General features: G+C 43.1%; 1 protein-coding gene across 1 annotated transcript in view; it reads left to right on the top strand.

Annotated features, from left to right (window-relative positions):
- LOC311485598 (protein unc-13 homolog C-like) overlaps positions 1-14,759 on the top strand; it is a gene marked incomplete at its 5' end in the record, with an annotated part of 93,709 nt that overhangs the window by 8,474 nt on the left and 70,476 nt on the right. The window contains 6 exons of the mRNA XM_084541123.1: positions 2,841-2,863; positions 3,469-3,515; positions 4,599-4,677; positions 7,383-7,454; positions 11,231-11,450; positions 12,479-12,706. Of these exons, the coding sequence (XP_084397249.1) occupies positions 2,841-2,863; positions 3,469-3,515; positions 4,599-4,677; positions 7,383-7,454; positions 11,231-11,450; positions 12,479-12,706 (669 nt within the window). The remainder of the gene's footprint in view (positions 1-2,840; positions 2,864-3,468; positions 3,516-4,598; positions 4,678-7,382; positions 7,455-11,230; positions 11,451-12,478; positions 12,707-14,759) is intronic.

The raw sequence follows: 14,759 nt of genomic DNA, 5'->3' as shown, positions 1-14,759 counted from the left end.
ATAGCACTAGAGTATCATAACAAAATATTGGTGAAATGAACGAGTTTCGCAGCAGATAATGCGTTATTTAGAGGCGTTTTTGTGCCCCCACTATATGGATATACGTGGATCTAAATATCTGACATACGACTCCAAATGACACCAAAGTTATATGGGTGAGTAAACGATCGGATTTAATGCCAGAAATAAGGTCCAGGTTGTGAAAACCAGTAGTTCCCCTTTAAGACAACAATATGCAAATTAGGCATCTTCTAAAAACAAGCACTCATTTGTAGACAAGAAAAAAAGTGTAATACAACAAACACCAACATGTGTGAGTTGGACATTTTTCTGAAAGAGAACATGTTATAGCCCAAACTTTCCAAAACTGACCAACAAAAACAAAACTGTAGCGTTTAAATGTAAATTTTGTTCGCATGTTCTTTAAAGTTAGCTGCTAATTACTTAACGGCATGACATTGTTGCTGGCACTTCAGCACACGTCATTAAAATGATTTGGCTGCTGTCTCAAAGTCCAGATATTCAGTTGGTCGTGGTTGCTTTTCTCCAGTCAGAGTGGAAACTTGTAATAAGAGTTGAGTGTTGGCCCTGAGCCCACGATCACTTCTCAACTTTTACAAGTCAGTGACTCCACTTCTACTTCCGTCCTCTCTGCTGCCTGTAGAATAAACTTTCTGCTAGCGCTGTAAATGAGGTTGTGTTCCGGTCTGGTGCAGCCAATTAAAAACATAAAAAAAAAAAAAAAAAAGTACTGCACAAACACAAGTTAAATTTGAATCTGTAACTTTAGATGTTCTTACTATATGCAAACTCAGGCTTCAAGACCGTAATAAAAGGTCACTGTAATGTATTGCCTAACATCAATATACAGTTCTAAAAGGTCAGTGTAATAATACATGATGATGATAATAATAATAATAATAATACATCTGATGAAGGCATGCTTATCATTAAACTTTCTTAATAAAGCACAGTATATTGGAAACACCCGACATAAATAAACAGGGCCGTAGATGTTATCATAGTAATAGCAGCATCAAATTCATTCAATACTCGCGACCACAAAACAGGTTAAAGCTTTTACGCTGCAGCTTTTGAGAGCTCATCAAACAACCGCATGCATTTGGGATTTGCTCATTGACAGTTATATTTTTTAGACTTTCAATCTCTTACGCGAATCCCAAACTCCAAAGAGGTTTTCAGAAAGTGTCACAGGCCCCACTCCTCTTTATTATCTCAATTTCCTCTGTTTTTTTTATTTTTATATGCAGCTTCCCTTTTGACCTTAACTCACAGCAATCGAGTGCCGAACTCAGTCACTGTGCTGAAAGCCAAAAAACATGTGCAAGGAAAGGTCTCGTAAAATTTTTTTGTACACGTAGTTCTTCTCTTGTTGTATTTGTATATGCATAGACATGCGATTGTGCATCTTTGTAAGTGTGTGCTTGAAGGTGACTGCACAAAAACACGTGTACCTGCGTGTGCCGGTGCATCGGTCAGTCCTGATAACACTATGAGCCACGTGCAATCTTTTCTGCTTCAGAGAGCCCTGATCTATGTGCGGCAGGCCTGTTGTTTTTTTTTTTCGGCAATGAAACGAAGAATTTACTCTTTCTGCCCCTACACTTTGCTCACAACACACACACGCGCGGCGCATAGGTTTCCCAGCAAGCAATTAAATTTTTTTTTGTTCCACAGATTTAAGGCACCTGTGAAATGAGGTTTATATCAGCAGCCCATAGCCTATCTTTGTGGTCTGCCTTTATCTAGAGCAGCTGCAGACTTGCCGGTAGAGGAGATGGCTTTATCTTGTATGGCTGTGCTGAAAGTAGCTTAGCTGATCGCTGTCCATGGTACCCACGTGCAGCTTAGTTCCTCTGTGTGTGCACTTCCTCCACGTGTGTTCAGCTTTTGGCATCTCACCCAGTGGCAATATATTACAGTACAGAAAAGGGTTCTCTGCAGAAAATCTGCCTCTTTAATAATTTGTAGCACCTAATATATCGTTGGCTAGAATGCATTTTAATGTTTTTAACTTGTATTTAATATCAGTGCCTCCATGAGGACCACTCGCTATGACAAGATATGCACTCGTGGTGCACACTAATAGCTCAATAAAAAGGCTTTCCCAAATTACTATGTTCTGCGTTCTCAGTCAGTGTGCAGCTGTAAAAGGATTGTCATCAGTTCACATTTTAAATGTTAAAGAAATACTGAAAATATTAAATGCCTCTCAACATTGTCAACATTGCAGTGTTCGTGATGCAGGGACTGCGCATCCGCGACGAACAGCCGGTTGTGTCGTTTTAATCCGAGCAGCAATTTGATGTTTCTCTTGTGAACAGCTGTTTCTCTTTGTAACACATCAACTCGTGATTTTGCGGCCATTTATCACCCATGGATCAATGGCACTGTAATTACACCTCTTATAGTCTTGCTTATTTAAAGGGCTTGGCCTCTTGCAGTACACCTACGGCTTGTGCTAGCCTATTGTCCCTTGTTTCCGTACCGCTGAACTCAGGTAATGCTACAGGTCTGAGGCAACTTTATTTTAATTCATGCTGCATTCTTTGTTTGATATATTCTATGATCGAGGAGCGTTTCTTCACACTGTGACCTTTAGCTGAGAGCCTCCTGTTTTATAACAACTATATACGGTAATCCTCTGTTCATAGCCATTGTCCCTGAGGTGCTTGTTGACTCTTGTCTCCATTTCTGCATAAATTGTTTGGCAAAACAGAATTGTGTCATCAGGCGGTAATAGTGGGTCGCGGTGTGTATTTTCTGGTGAGCTAATCCTCTCTAACTCTTTCACCCTCTTGTCATTTTTCTCCTTTCAGACACCAGTGCTTTGGATACTCAGGTTTTTTGTCACTGTTTATCTTCAGCTAATGGGATGCTTGAGATTCCCTTGCATGTGCACGTGTGATTTTGCAGTTTGTGTGGTGATTGTGTTGTGTTTTTGTCCCTTCTGGTGTATCTGTGAGTGTCTGTTTTCTTGTGGATAAACTAGAGTGATATCAGTCGGTATGAAAGAGAACGCAGCATGCGCCCTTGAGCCCTCTTTCTGTCACTTTGTGCTGGTTATCCCTTTATTCATCCTTTTTTTATTTTTCAGAAAATGATTTGTTTCAAATTGGATATTTGGTCAGTGTGGAGGGAGTGTTACACAATAGGCATATCTGGCCTGAAGCACCAAGAGCGGCAAAATTCTCAGTCTCGTGCCCACAAATTACATTGATGTGGAATAATTTGGTCCTTTGCCTGTGGTGCTTCCCTCCCTTCTCCCTGTGCTGTGCTCCTACTCTCCTGCCATTTGTCTCGCCCCGAATTGACATCCAAATGTTCCTCCCAAGTATGTTTTGTTGTCGTGTGTTTCTTTTAATTTAGTTGCTGTTTGCTTTGTGTTCACTGAGTGCGCTTACCATGTACTTCTTGTCTTACACTCTGTGTTCCTTCTCTCTGCAGCCTCGCAGTCTTTTGGATCCCAAAGTGCTCGGCTTGCAGTCTGGAGGGTGAGTGGTGGCTCCCTTCCTCATCTGATCCGTTCACGATTACAGAAACCGGAGCTGCTGTGTTGTTTTGTGTTTTGTGCCCTTATGTCGAGACATATGGAGCTGAAATGTTACAGGCCTCCTGGTTCTCTGGCGGGCAGCCCCAATTACGATATCAAGCTCCCAGTGATAGACAACCAAAAAATAAATAAATAAAAAAAAGATGATGCCTTCACAGCGTTTGTAGAACTGCTTCTGTTGTGTTTATACAGCATATTTGATAGACTTCTTATGAATAAATGCTCTTATGAGACACACGCAGCCAACTGTCGTGTGCGATAAAATGGCTAATAATCGTATTGCGTCTGTGTTAACCCCCGCCGACGCCATGACTGTGCTGCCATCTGCAGCATGCGTTGTGAACAAAAGGCCAGGGTCCCCGCGACGAGGCAAAGGCCTGTGCTGCTTGTCACGTTGGGTATCTTTAGGGTCAAACCAATGATGTCGCCGAGAGCGCTGACAGAAAAGCTTGAGGAGTTTTATCTGTGTGGAGGCATTGGGGCCTTGATGTCATGTTGAGGTCATTAGAGGGGCTTTGAGTGACAGCTGAGGTGATGCCACTGAGAGCCTCGCGGGAAAGGAGCACTCAAGGGAGTCAGAAGATAGAGCGTGCAGGAGAACTGGAGCCGTAGTGTTATAAACTTAGAAAATCCTACATCACCTACAAGTGCTCATGTTTGAGGTGTGGAGTCTGTTTAAGTACCTTCTGCATAACTTAACTGTATGTATTATAAATCCAGTAACAGGTGGAATGTGATTCAGCAGCACCTGCATCACTGCTGTACTCCTTAAAAAACTGCGATAGAGAAGGAATCCAGCAGCATGGGGGGAGGGGGGGATTACTCATACTTATTGTAGGTGGTCGGAGCTGTGCACAGTGAAGAGGAAGAGGGTAAGACAGGTTAGGAAGGAGGCATGATGCATGGTGTTTGCCGGCTGTGTAAATCAAGCCCACGCCCTCCCCCTCCTTTCACCGTAGTAATGTCTCCCCCAGCATGGCATTATTATGATATTAATACACCTTAAATCTGTCTGCTTCTCCAGGGCTGGCAGTATTCTTTATGGTATTGACAGCATGCCAGATTTACGCCGCAAGAGGACAGTGCCTCTTGTCCGAGACCTGGTGAGTCATCTGCCTCAACAAGGTTATGTCTGATTTATGTCAAATCTATATAAGTGACCCCATGTTATAACACACCAGTGGAATCCCGTCCTGTGTGAGTATGGACCCCTGCTGAAGACAGTAATATCTTTACTGGCCACTTGATAAAATATGATAGCGCTTTAAAGTGAAAGTGTTCTTTTATATGTTATCATTATCCAATGTGCTCAGTGCTGAAATAATAGCCGTTGATAATGTGGTTATAAATGGTTGTTAAACTAACTGTGTTTCTCTGGTCACACGGTTACGACGATTCAAAATTCTCAAATGAACAGATGCGCTGTGACTGAAGTAAATTTAAAAAATGACACGTAAACATCCACTGTGATAAAATTAAGCCAGCGAGGAGCTTATTGGCGATAAACGCAGCCACTTACAACCCTGGCTTCTCCGTTTAGAGCGCTACCTTGTGGGAATGTTAAATGCAACCTTAGCCATAACTCTGTTGGTGGATGAATTAGTCCAGGGAGGGCGTTTAAAACTTTGCATCCCAGTGATGCTCCGCCATTTGTTTTTGTAGTGCGACATAATGTGTCATAACATATCCCGCAGAGAGGCCCGTTGCCTGTTGAAGTCCACTTTAGCACTGTGCCACATGGTTGGTCTTTCTGGAACACAAGAGTCTGTTGTGATGCCAATAGTATTCATGTCTGTTTTGTAACTGTTTGTCCGTTATGTCCCGCACAGTTTGTCTGTCTTGTGTGCATTTGTTTCTCATTTATAAATATTTTAGCCGAAGCAACCAACATATTAACTCTTAAGTAAAATCTCCTACCATAAAAAACAAACCCTATTAAGTTTATTTTGAAATAATACAAAATGCATTTTATGCAGATGATAATGCAGCTTGATGTTATACACGTAGATGCTGATGAATGTTTATATATCACGGTGAACAACACGAGTTGATGCTGTATTTGTCCATATCTCTCATGAAATTAATAACCAACAATGTCTTGGTAAGTATGGGTTATCGTTTTTTATTTTCCACTTTTTTTGGATTCTGCGTGTATATTTGCCATTCCTACATAGACCCATAACAGCTATGGGTGATATTTTTCAGTGAGTTGTCAGATTTCAGCCTCGCCGATGCCCGCCATTTTTTCTAACTTTTGCTTTATTTTATCTACACTGCTCGGCAGGTGGTCGAAAAAAACAAACAAACTGCAATGAATTTGAAATGTTGACAACTCAACCCAAAAATATATCCGAGAGACTTCATTGACTTCTGATTTAACTGTGTGGGGCTTTTAAATCATGTAAAAGCGACACTGAGCGAGCCTTTTACACGTGGGATGAAGTCAGCAGTCAGCGATCTAATTGGTCCCCCTTTCATGCCTCTCCTTTGTCAATGTTCCCCATTTGCTGTGTGATTGCTTCAGGGCAGCAACAGCGTTTGATTGGAATGGACGGCGGGGTTCCCCCACATTATGGAGGGATGCAAAAACATTCACAAACAACAACAGCAAAAAGTTGGAAGATAACATCTGGACGCAGGGCCTTTTTGTATTGCCTGCAGCAACCTCAGCAGTGCTGGTGCATGCTGATAAACTTACATCAACACTCACAGTTCATGTAGAGGTCACGTTCCCTCCTACATTCTCCATGGCTTCCATGGATCTTTACCATAGCTGGGCTGTACGGACGAGAAGGTCGTGGTAAAGACTGATCCAATATTGTCAGCTGTCCATGTCTGCATTCCTCTGTCACGTAACTTCCCTCAGTATGGGAGCTATGTTATCAGTCTCTGCTCACCCAGACACAGTGGACATTAATATAACAGCCAATTTATGTAAATGTGTGTCTCTGTGTGCGTGTGTCCTGTTTGTGAGCGTGCCTTCGTGTGGGCGTGTACCGGTTTACGTTCGAGTAAGTTCGTGACTGTCTGGGCAGATGTGTTGTTTTAAGTGTGCCTGAGTGCGGGTCGGTGTTGTGCAGTACAGCTGGCTTCACCCATACGTGAGTGTGTGCGTGTGTGTGTGTGTGTGTCTTGTGTTTCTCTGTGTTTGTGTCAAACTAAAGCGCAGAGCAGACAGCAGAAAATGTGGTCAAACCTTCACCCAACAGAGAGCAGAATAGAAATGCCAAGCATGACTGCAGTTAAGTAATTCCAATGCATGAGTGGATAAAGAATCATGCAGCGGCTGTGTAATCTCTCTAGATGAATAGTTGAATCTTTCTAGAGCTCTATGACCAGCAGTCCTGCATGGCAGTTGAGACACCTGTGCGCTCAGTATGGTTAATAAAATTCAATTGCTCTGCTGTTTGTGCTTTCAGCGCCCACCCTCCCAATCCTTGTCTAATTCGATTTCTTTCTTTCTTTCTTTTGTTCTCTCTTTGTGACCTCCTGGAAATCGCAGGCTTTGGTAAGCTTATTTTCTGTCTGTCGTAGTTCTTTTTGTTTTGATCTATTGGTATTGAATTGTCAGGCAAATGTCTGATCATTATTTCTATAGTGTTGAATCTTACATCTGAAGTTAACGTAGTACAGTTTTACTCTACATTTTAAATTATTAACGCTGTTTCCTAAGCTCTTTTATTCTGTTTAATTGCGTTCTGCTGTGTATAATTCAACCGAGAGAGTTCATAATAGTGCAGATGAGTGAAATGGCTCGGTGAGCGTATCCCTTTTCTTCTTCATCTCTCTTTTCCTCTTCTTCCCTCAGACCCTCACTGCTCGAAAGGCAGGCATCTCGTTCGCTCTGGTGAACCGGTCCACCCTGAATAATGAGGACCTGGTGAGTACATGGAAGTCATTGTGTGGTTAATGTGGAGTCTTCGCGGCTAATGGAGGGTCCTGCGGGGACACAGGGATGCTGGGCCCGTGTTCTCATTTTGGCGTGGGGAGGTGTTTGGCGAGGAGGGTGCTGGAACACTGACAAACTTTCATAGCTGTGCTCTTTGCTGCAGCCGTTCTGCTTTAGGGCGTGGGTCATGTTGGCAGGAACGCGGGCTAACAAAATGAAAATGAGATGGATTGCGTTTGTGACTGGCCTTGATTCTTTGGATGTACGTAGAGCATGCCACCATCTGTCTGTCTGCCTGTCTCTCTAAAATACATACTGCAATTTATTAAATTGGTCTCCGTGGCTATCAACTCACTTTTTCTGCTGTGCTCCTTCTGTCAGCTCATTAGGCTGAGTCCAGAAATTTAGCAACATCCATATCATTCTATTTAGACAATGCATCCCAATTATTAATGAGCGCTGTATGCTGAGGATGACTGAGCTGTGGAGAAAGAGCAGGATGTCTCAGTCGATGGCGTGAGACACTTTTGTGTTGACCTCTAAAGCTCTCTCTGCATTAATTGATTGCAATTCTTCCCTCCCAGAGGGAAGACAGCGTAACAGGAGGCGAACAGCAGGAGGAAGCAGTTTCTTAGCAAGGCAAACAAGCAGACCATTTCATATCCGCTGATGTGCAACAAGGGTCTGCTTCAGCCTGCAAGATTCAAATATTTTCTGTGCATACTGCACTTGTTTTAAGTAGACCCTCAGTATGGCCAGGAATTTGTGCACGCCGTTTGGTGTACATGTTCATATCACTTATCTGTTTCACGCACTTGACTTGTTCCTCATGGTCCACATGGCCGGTTGCCCTGCAGTGACAGGGACTTGATTGCTTACTAATAGCCGTGGTTTGATTAAAGGGGCTTTAGGGATGAACAACTCATGTCTGAGATGAGGGACAATAATTCTGCATGTTAATTGGTGTAGGAAGGGAGCTGAGTGACGCTGGAGATTGTGCTGCAGTGGCGGTAAGGCCTTGAACTTTAGGGATAGATGTCAAACACACTGATGAGGAGGAAACGCGGAAGAGTTTAATATTTGGTCGAGGGATGCCGGCTTCTGAGCAAAGCTGTAGATTGTGCGGTCTCGCAAAGTAGGACGAGCAGATGTCAGAGTTTTATCTGCTGCATTAAGTCCAGGAGAGTGCTTCCCTGTTCGTACAGCGAGAGTACCCAGGACACAGCCATATGCTGCTGGAGAGTTCAGAGGAGTTGGGGAGAGGGAGGAGAAAGGACGAGGAAAGTGAGGGTGAGAAAAGCGATGAAATTAGGGGAGGATCAGAGCAGTTAGTGATTTGTCATCATGACCGGATGGCCTTGTTCTCACTGATCAGTCCACCATGTTGAACAATCAGCCTTCCCCCGAGAGAAGTGTGAATCTATTCCTTGCTCCATCCTCTTATTGTTTAATCTCTGCACCACCTCTTCTGTTCCTGTCTTTCAATTTAAAACATTTTAATTTGATAGTTTGATTAAATAATCAAATAATTTAATCCATTAATTAGACCTCTCTCCCTCTCTCTCTCTCTCCTGTTATCCTCTTTCTGCGTCATGTTTCCGATGGATCTGCTTTTTGGAGCAGAAAGATACATTATGTGTGGGCCGGCTAACTGCCTGTGTGTCCGCTCAATGTTCCCGAGCGGCTTGTGAGTTGAGCACCAGAGCCTTTTAACGATGGCTGTCAACACAAAGTAGGTCCATGCTTACCTGCTAAGACAAGGTAGGGACTTCCGCAAAGGAAGAGGGACGCTGCGATCTGACGTGGGTCAACGGGTATCTGGAAATAAGACGTGATGTGTTGCTATGAGTCGGTTCAGATATCATCAGGCAGGCTCAAAGCAGCAATTTATTCTATATTTATTTTACAGTGCTTTCCTGTGATTTCTACCCAGGAGATCGTGAGCTGCTTAGCAAATCTGGCCAGGCAGAAAAATGTATTAGATTTCATGCCAAGGTGGGCTTGTTAACGCAAAAGACTAGAGGTGTAGAAGGCTGGGACGGTCCATGAAGTGGTTGACAAAGACAATAGGTGGTGAAATTGGAAAGGAGGAGTGAAATGAGGAGGAGAGATTAGATTCTTCTCCGTCGTGTTGTGTTCCCAGACGCAGGCTGCAGCTGTCAATCAATTCTGGCAGTGTTCTGCACAAATTCGCCGGGGTTAGCTGACAGTGTAACACATGAGGCTCGCACATGCCGCACTCTCCTCACATCTGCAGCGCAGCGTGACATGTGGTGTCAGGATTGAGATGGAGGAGACAGGGGAAGGGAAGGAGAAAGCAAGAAAGGGGCAATGAAAGCAATAGCAATATGCTACTTGTGAAAAGGTCAAGGAAACACCAAATTAGAAAATGAGTGCTCATTGCCACTCACATAATTAGATTCTTTTTTGGTAAAGTGGACAATATAGCAAATTTTTGATTCCCTTTTCTCCTTCTGGCTGTGTCAGTATTAAACAATACAGTATTATATTTGGCGAGAAGCAGGCTTCCGGGGATGTCCCTACTCTAACTTGTGTGTCTGTGTCTGACATCAGCTTCATCGTGTCGTCCTCAGATTAAAAGGGAAATCTCTCTTTCCGCCTCTGTGTTTCATTAGAGGTCCTCAAAAGTTCAGCAGCCTGTGTTAGATTGTCTTGTTGTCCTGTCATCTGGTGTCATTTAATCATCACTGCAAGCGTGTGTGTGTTTTTTTTCCAGCTGTACGTGCGTCAGAATCGGCAGAAGCCTCTGTAAAGTGCAGGGCTCCTGTTCAGGTGTTAAAGCACATTGTCAACATGCTGGGGGCTAGCGGAGGGAGGGAGGTAGGGAGGGAGGGAGGGGAGCAGAACACTGGAGCACAAGTACCTCTTGAAGATTTATTTTACTGCCATTTATCTCCTTCTCTTTCTCTGTCATTCTCTCTCTCCCCCTCTCTCTCTCTCAATCTGGATAATGCTCACTTTTAAAAACCTTATTTACGGCATCCATTGATTCTGCCTTCAAGAACTGGCAAGTCCTTGCCCATTTTCCAGTACTTGTGGATGGCAAGGCTGCTGCACTAAAGCATTCAATTTGAAGAGGCTTCTGTTACACAGCAATCAGTCTAGACAGGCCTCCTGTAGCCTTTAGTGCTTGGTTCAGAGGAGCTTTAGTCGGAAAACCACTCTTCATGAACAAAGCCTGTGGGCAAAGGATGCTGTTAATGTAAGCTTAATAAGAGGGAAGGCTGATTTACTCTCGTACGGGTGACCTCTCCATTGTTGATAAAGTCAGAAAAAGACCAACAAAACCTCCTACAAGTTATCGCTTGGAAAATGGAATCTCTTTGTTATCTTCCTTAAAGCAAAGCAGCTTGGAAATGCTGCAGTGCTTAACGATGGCTGTAGTTCAGTCAAGTTAAACAATTTGCGAGATTAATGCGTGTTGTAAATTTTATCGAGCTCAGTATGCCTCTCAGTTTGAATTAAATCTACCGAGATGTGTTTCTGTAAAACTATAATGTTATGGTATTACATTGGGCAATTCCCTCAGTGGGTGCACAGGTATTTTTGTTTGTGGGTCGTGATATCGAGAACAAAAGTAATTTAGGTGTGAACATAAGCACCTAGAAGCTCTAGAAAGGGTTTAACAACATCAGCCACGTGTCCTCTGTATCTCGCATCCCACATTTTTTCCATCATTGTCTTTATACTTTATTATACCTTATGTAATTTCTTTCTTTCTTTCTTTCTTTCTTCCTTTTGTTCAGAAACTGCATGTCTTCAAGAAGACCCTCCAGGCCTTGATCTACCCGATTTCATCCACGACACCCCACAACTTCGAGGTGTGGACGGCCACCGCGCCCACTTACTGCCATGAGTGCGAGGGTCTGCTGTGGGGTATCGCTCGTCAGGGGATGCGCTGCTCAGAGTGCGGCGTTAAATGTCACGAGAAGTGCCAGGACCTGCTCAATGCGGACTGTTTACAAAGTAAGGAAGTAGACTGGTTTATTCACCGACACAATGGCAGGCAGCCACAGGCTTTTTTTTTTTTTTTTTAACATCCGATAACACTTTGATGTGGAGTAAAACTAAAAGGCATGCCTTCACAGGCATGCATTTATGGGTGGCGTGGCTTATCAGCGTGTGAGTTAGAGAGCATGCAAGATTTGTGGTCTGAACAGCATTGAATAGAAACTAAATTTCCTGATCTTACAGTCAAATCTGAAGACATGTGACTTGCCTAGGACCGGTGTTTGTGCAGACAATGCTGGTACTTAATCCGTAACGTTTTTGGTTTAATTTTCTTTCCTCCCCCACATTTCTATAAATATCTCCGCAACACTGTACGCATGAATGCCGTTATGATGGTTTGTGTAATACATATTGTGCCCTTGTTCTCCTTGCTACATGACATGGTGGATTTACGGCGCTCCCTCAGTCACGGTCACTCATTATGATCTCCAATCAGCTTTTTCAATCAGGCACTCTCCCTGTTGTTACCGTGTGGACTAATAAGAACAATGTGACATGGAAGCTTCAGGATGATCCCCACGGCAATCCTCACACACTCTTAAGTGGATTAGCTACACCCCGGCTGTTATAAAACGCAATGTTTTATAACACATTCATACTGGCATAACAGTGTTTTATAGTCCAGACTGTGGCTCGTCTTTATCACACTGCTATCTGCACTTACAAACACACTGCAGAGACGTGATACTCTGATTAGATACAGAGACTTAACCATCACGAGTGCATGTTTTGCGTAAGAGACACACATCCATATGAAGTAGCACACGTCAGTGTTGATGCACGAATTTGTGACTTCTCATTTTTTTTCCACACACACTCAGAATCACTTTTGGATGAGCTGGGGGAAGCTGGAACATGTTTCACTTTGAATACTCTTCACTCACTGTGGGATGCAATATTTTATATACTTTATATAACAGATTCCATATTCAGTGTGCACTAGATATGCAAACTACCAACCCCAGGCTCCCTGCTTTTTTCAGGGGCAGTGGAGAAGAGCTCCAAGCATGGGGCAGAAGACAAAACCCAGAATATCATCATGGCTATGAAGGAGCGCATGAAGATCAGGGAGAAAAACCGACCCGAAGTGTTTGAAGTGATCCAGGAGATGTTCCACATCTCTAAAGAGGACTTTGCCAGTCATCTGAAGACAGCCAAGCAAGCTGTCTTGGATGGGACCTCCAAGTGGTCTGCCAAAATCAGCATAACAGGTCAGACTGAATTCTGATTACATCTGAAAAGCCGTTGTTCACACAGCCCGCTATAGTTACCCAACACAGAATGCAGTTTTAAAATCTCTCATTTACACATTAATCATCAATCATCTGGAATGATTTGTAGCCAGCAGTGTCCTAATACTGCCGCATGTGACCTTTGGCTGGTGGACCATGACCTTTAACCCTTTACTCCAATACCAGATCAACAAAACTGTCATTAGTCATCTCATATGGCAAACACTGTCAACCTAATTGGTTTTTATTTGTTATTAACCTCAAGATCTTTGTCATTAACCTATGACACCGAACCACAAACGACAATTCACATTTAATTACACATTGAAATAGAATTGATTAGGTAGCTAGGTTGAGAACAATTTACTGGTAATACCATAACGGTTATTACTGTGGACAACAATAATCGTCACGGATAGCCTGTAAAATCAGGACGTACATTCTTGATCTCATCCTCTTTCTACTTCACCTATGTACCTGGAGTCACTGGTAAATTTTTGACTTGAAATTTTCACACGTAGCTCTTTTGAAAACTGTTCATGCTGAGCAGCAGGAGGCTTAGGGTTGCCGTTAGCCTTGCCCGGTGTTCAGCTCACTAGCATGCTAATCGGTCTTAGCTATACTGACAGAACACTGTGTGCTTTGGAAATGAGTCCCCCAGAGCTGCACCCCAAGCTCTCTCAGCAATGCCAATCAAATGTCAGCGCAGTCTGACAGTACAACACTTCACAGCAGGTTTACAGAGTTTTTTTTTTTTTTTGTCTTAATGTTTTCACACATTTATTCTGCTTTTTTTTTTTTTTCGCGTGGCGCTGTTAACTCCAGCCGTCTTAGAGAGAAGGAATAAAGCTGTTTGCAAGCTATTTTTTCTGGCCCCTTGGATTACATAAACTTGTTCATAACCAGTTGTGATACAATAGAAAACCATAAACTTAGCACTGTGCAAAGGTTTTGGGTGCTCATCTGCTTCAGGATTTGATTTTCTTTGCTGGAAGTCTTTGTTTTTGACTCGGGCTGTGCGTTTGGGTTAGAATTTGGCTGCGAGATTGGGGTTGTCACGTAATCACTGGCTTTATAGATTTGCTCCATGTTATATCAAGTTTACTGGCTCCCGAAAGAAGGTCAGAAACTTAGATTTGTAACCTCGCCCCCGACACCAATCCATCTCTGCGGCAACTGTGCCAGGTCCAGCTCATTTATTGCCCACCTTGCATTTCTCGCCTTGTCAATACAACAGAGAGACACGGCAAGAGAGAGAGAGGCAGGGAGACAAATAGAGATGGAGGGGAAAAAGACTGAAATGGGGGGGGGGGGGGGGGGGGGGGACTGGAGGTGCTGAAGAGGATAAATAAAAGAAGCACACGGAGTGAAAGTAATGTGACAAAGACCCAGGGTTGCCCGATCTTAGACTGAGTTGTCGTTTATTGTTCGTTAGATTTAAACACAATGGCAATGACTCTGTAGCGCTCTACAACACATCTTAACAGAGGTTAGTGGTCAATGTCCATACTAAAAAGAAATGCTTCTTCCTGTCACAGACATACTTCATCTGAAAAGCTTTTCATACTCCCTCATATTCCCTCTTTGTTACTCTAGTGTCCTTTATTCAGTAGAAACCTTCAGTTTCTTTTCTTTACAACTTGAGAGAATAACTGTGTTGTGTGCTACACTAAGGGGGAGTCCAGCAAGCAGTACAGTAACCAAGTGAAGTGTATTTCTGCATTAAATAGGCCTTATAATAGTTCATCTGGCTCCAACTTGGTTAAATACATACATTTTATCTTATGTAGTAGTTTATTACAGGGAGTCGTGTAATCTTAAGAGGCTGTAGGCGCTCTTTGAAAATGAGCCCAAACCCAAATAAGGCGTTCAGTGAGCAGATTCAGAACTAGGTTAAAATGCTGTCAAACCATGAATTGGCTCCCGGTTTACTCAGTTTAACCCAGAAAATACTTGAAAACCCAGCTTTACGCAGGGCTGAGATACAACAATTGTTAAAATACACAACTTTTTGACAAACTTCCATCAGATG

The sequence above is a fragment of the Chelon labrosus genome (genome assembly GCF_963514085.1).
Source record: "Chelon labrosus genome assembly, chromosome: 3".
NCBI classification, from domain to species: domain Eukaryota; kingdom Metazoa; phylum Chordata; class Actinopteri; order Mugiliformes; family Mugilidae; genus Chelon; species Chelon labrosus.
This window is presented reverse-complemented; position numbering and strand designations above follow the sequence as displayed.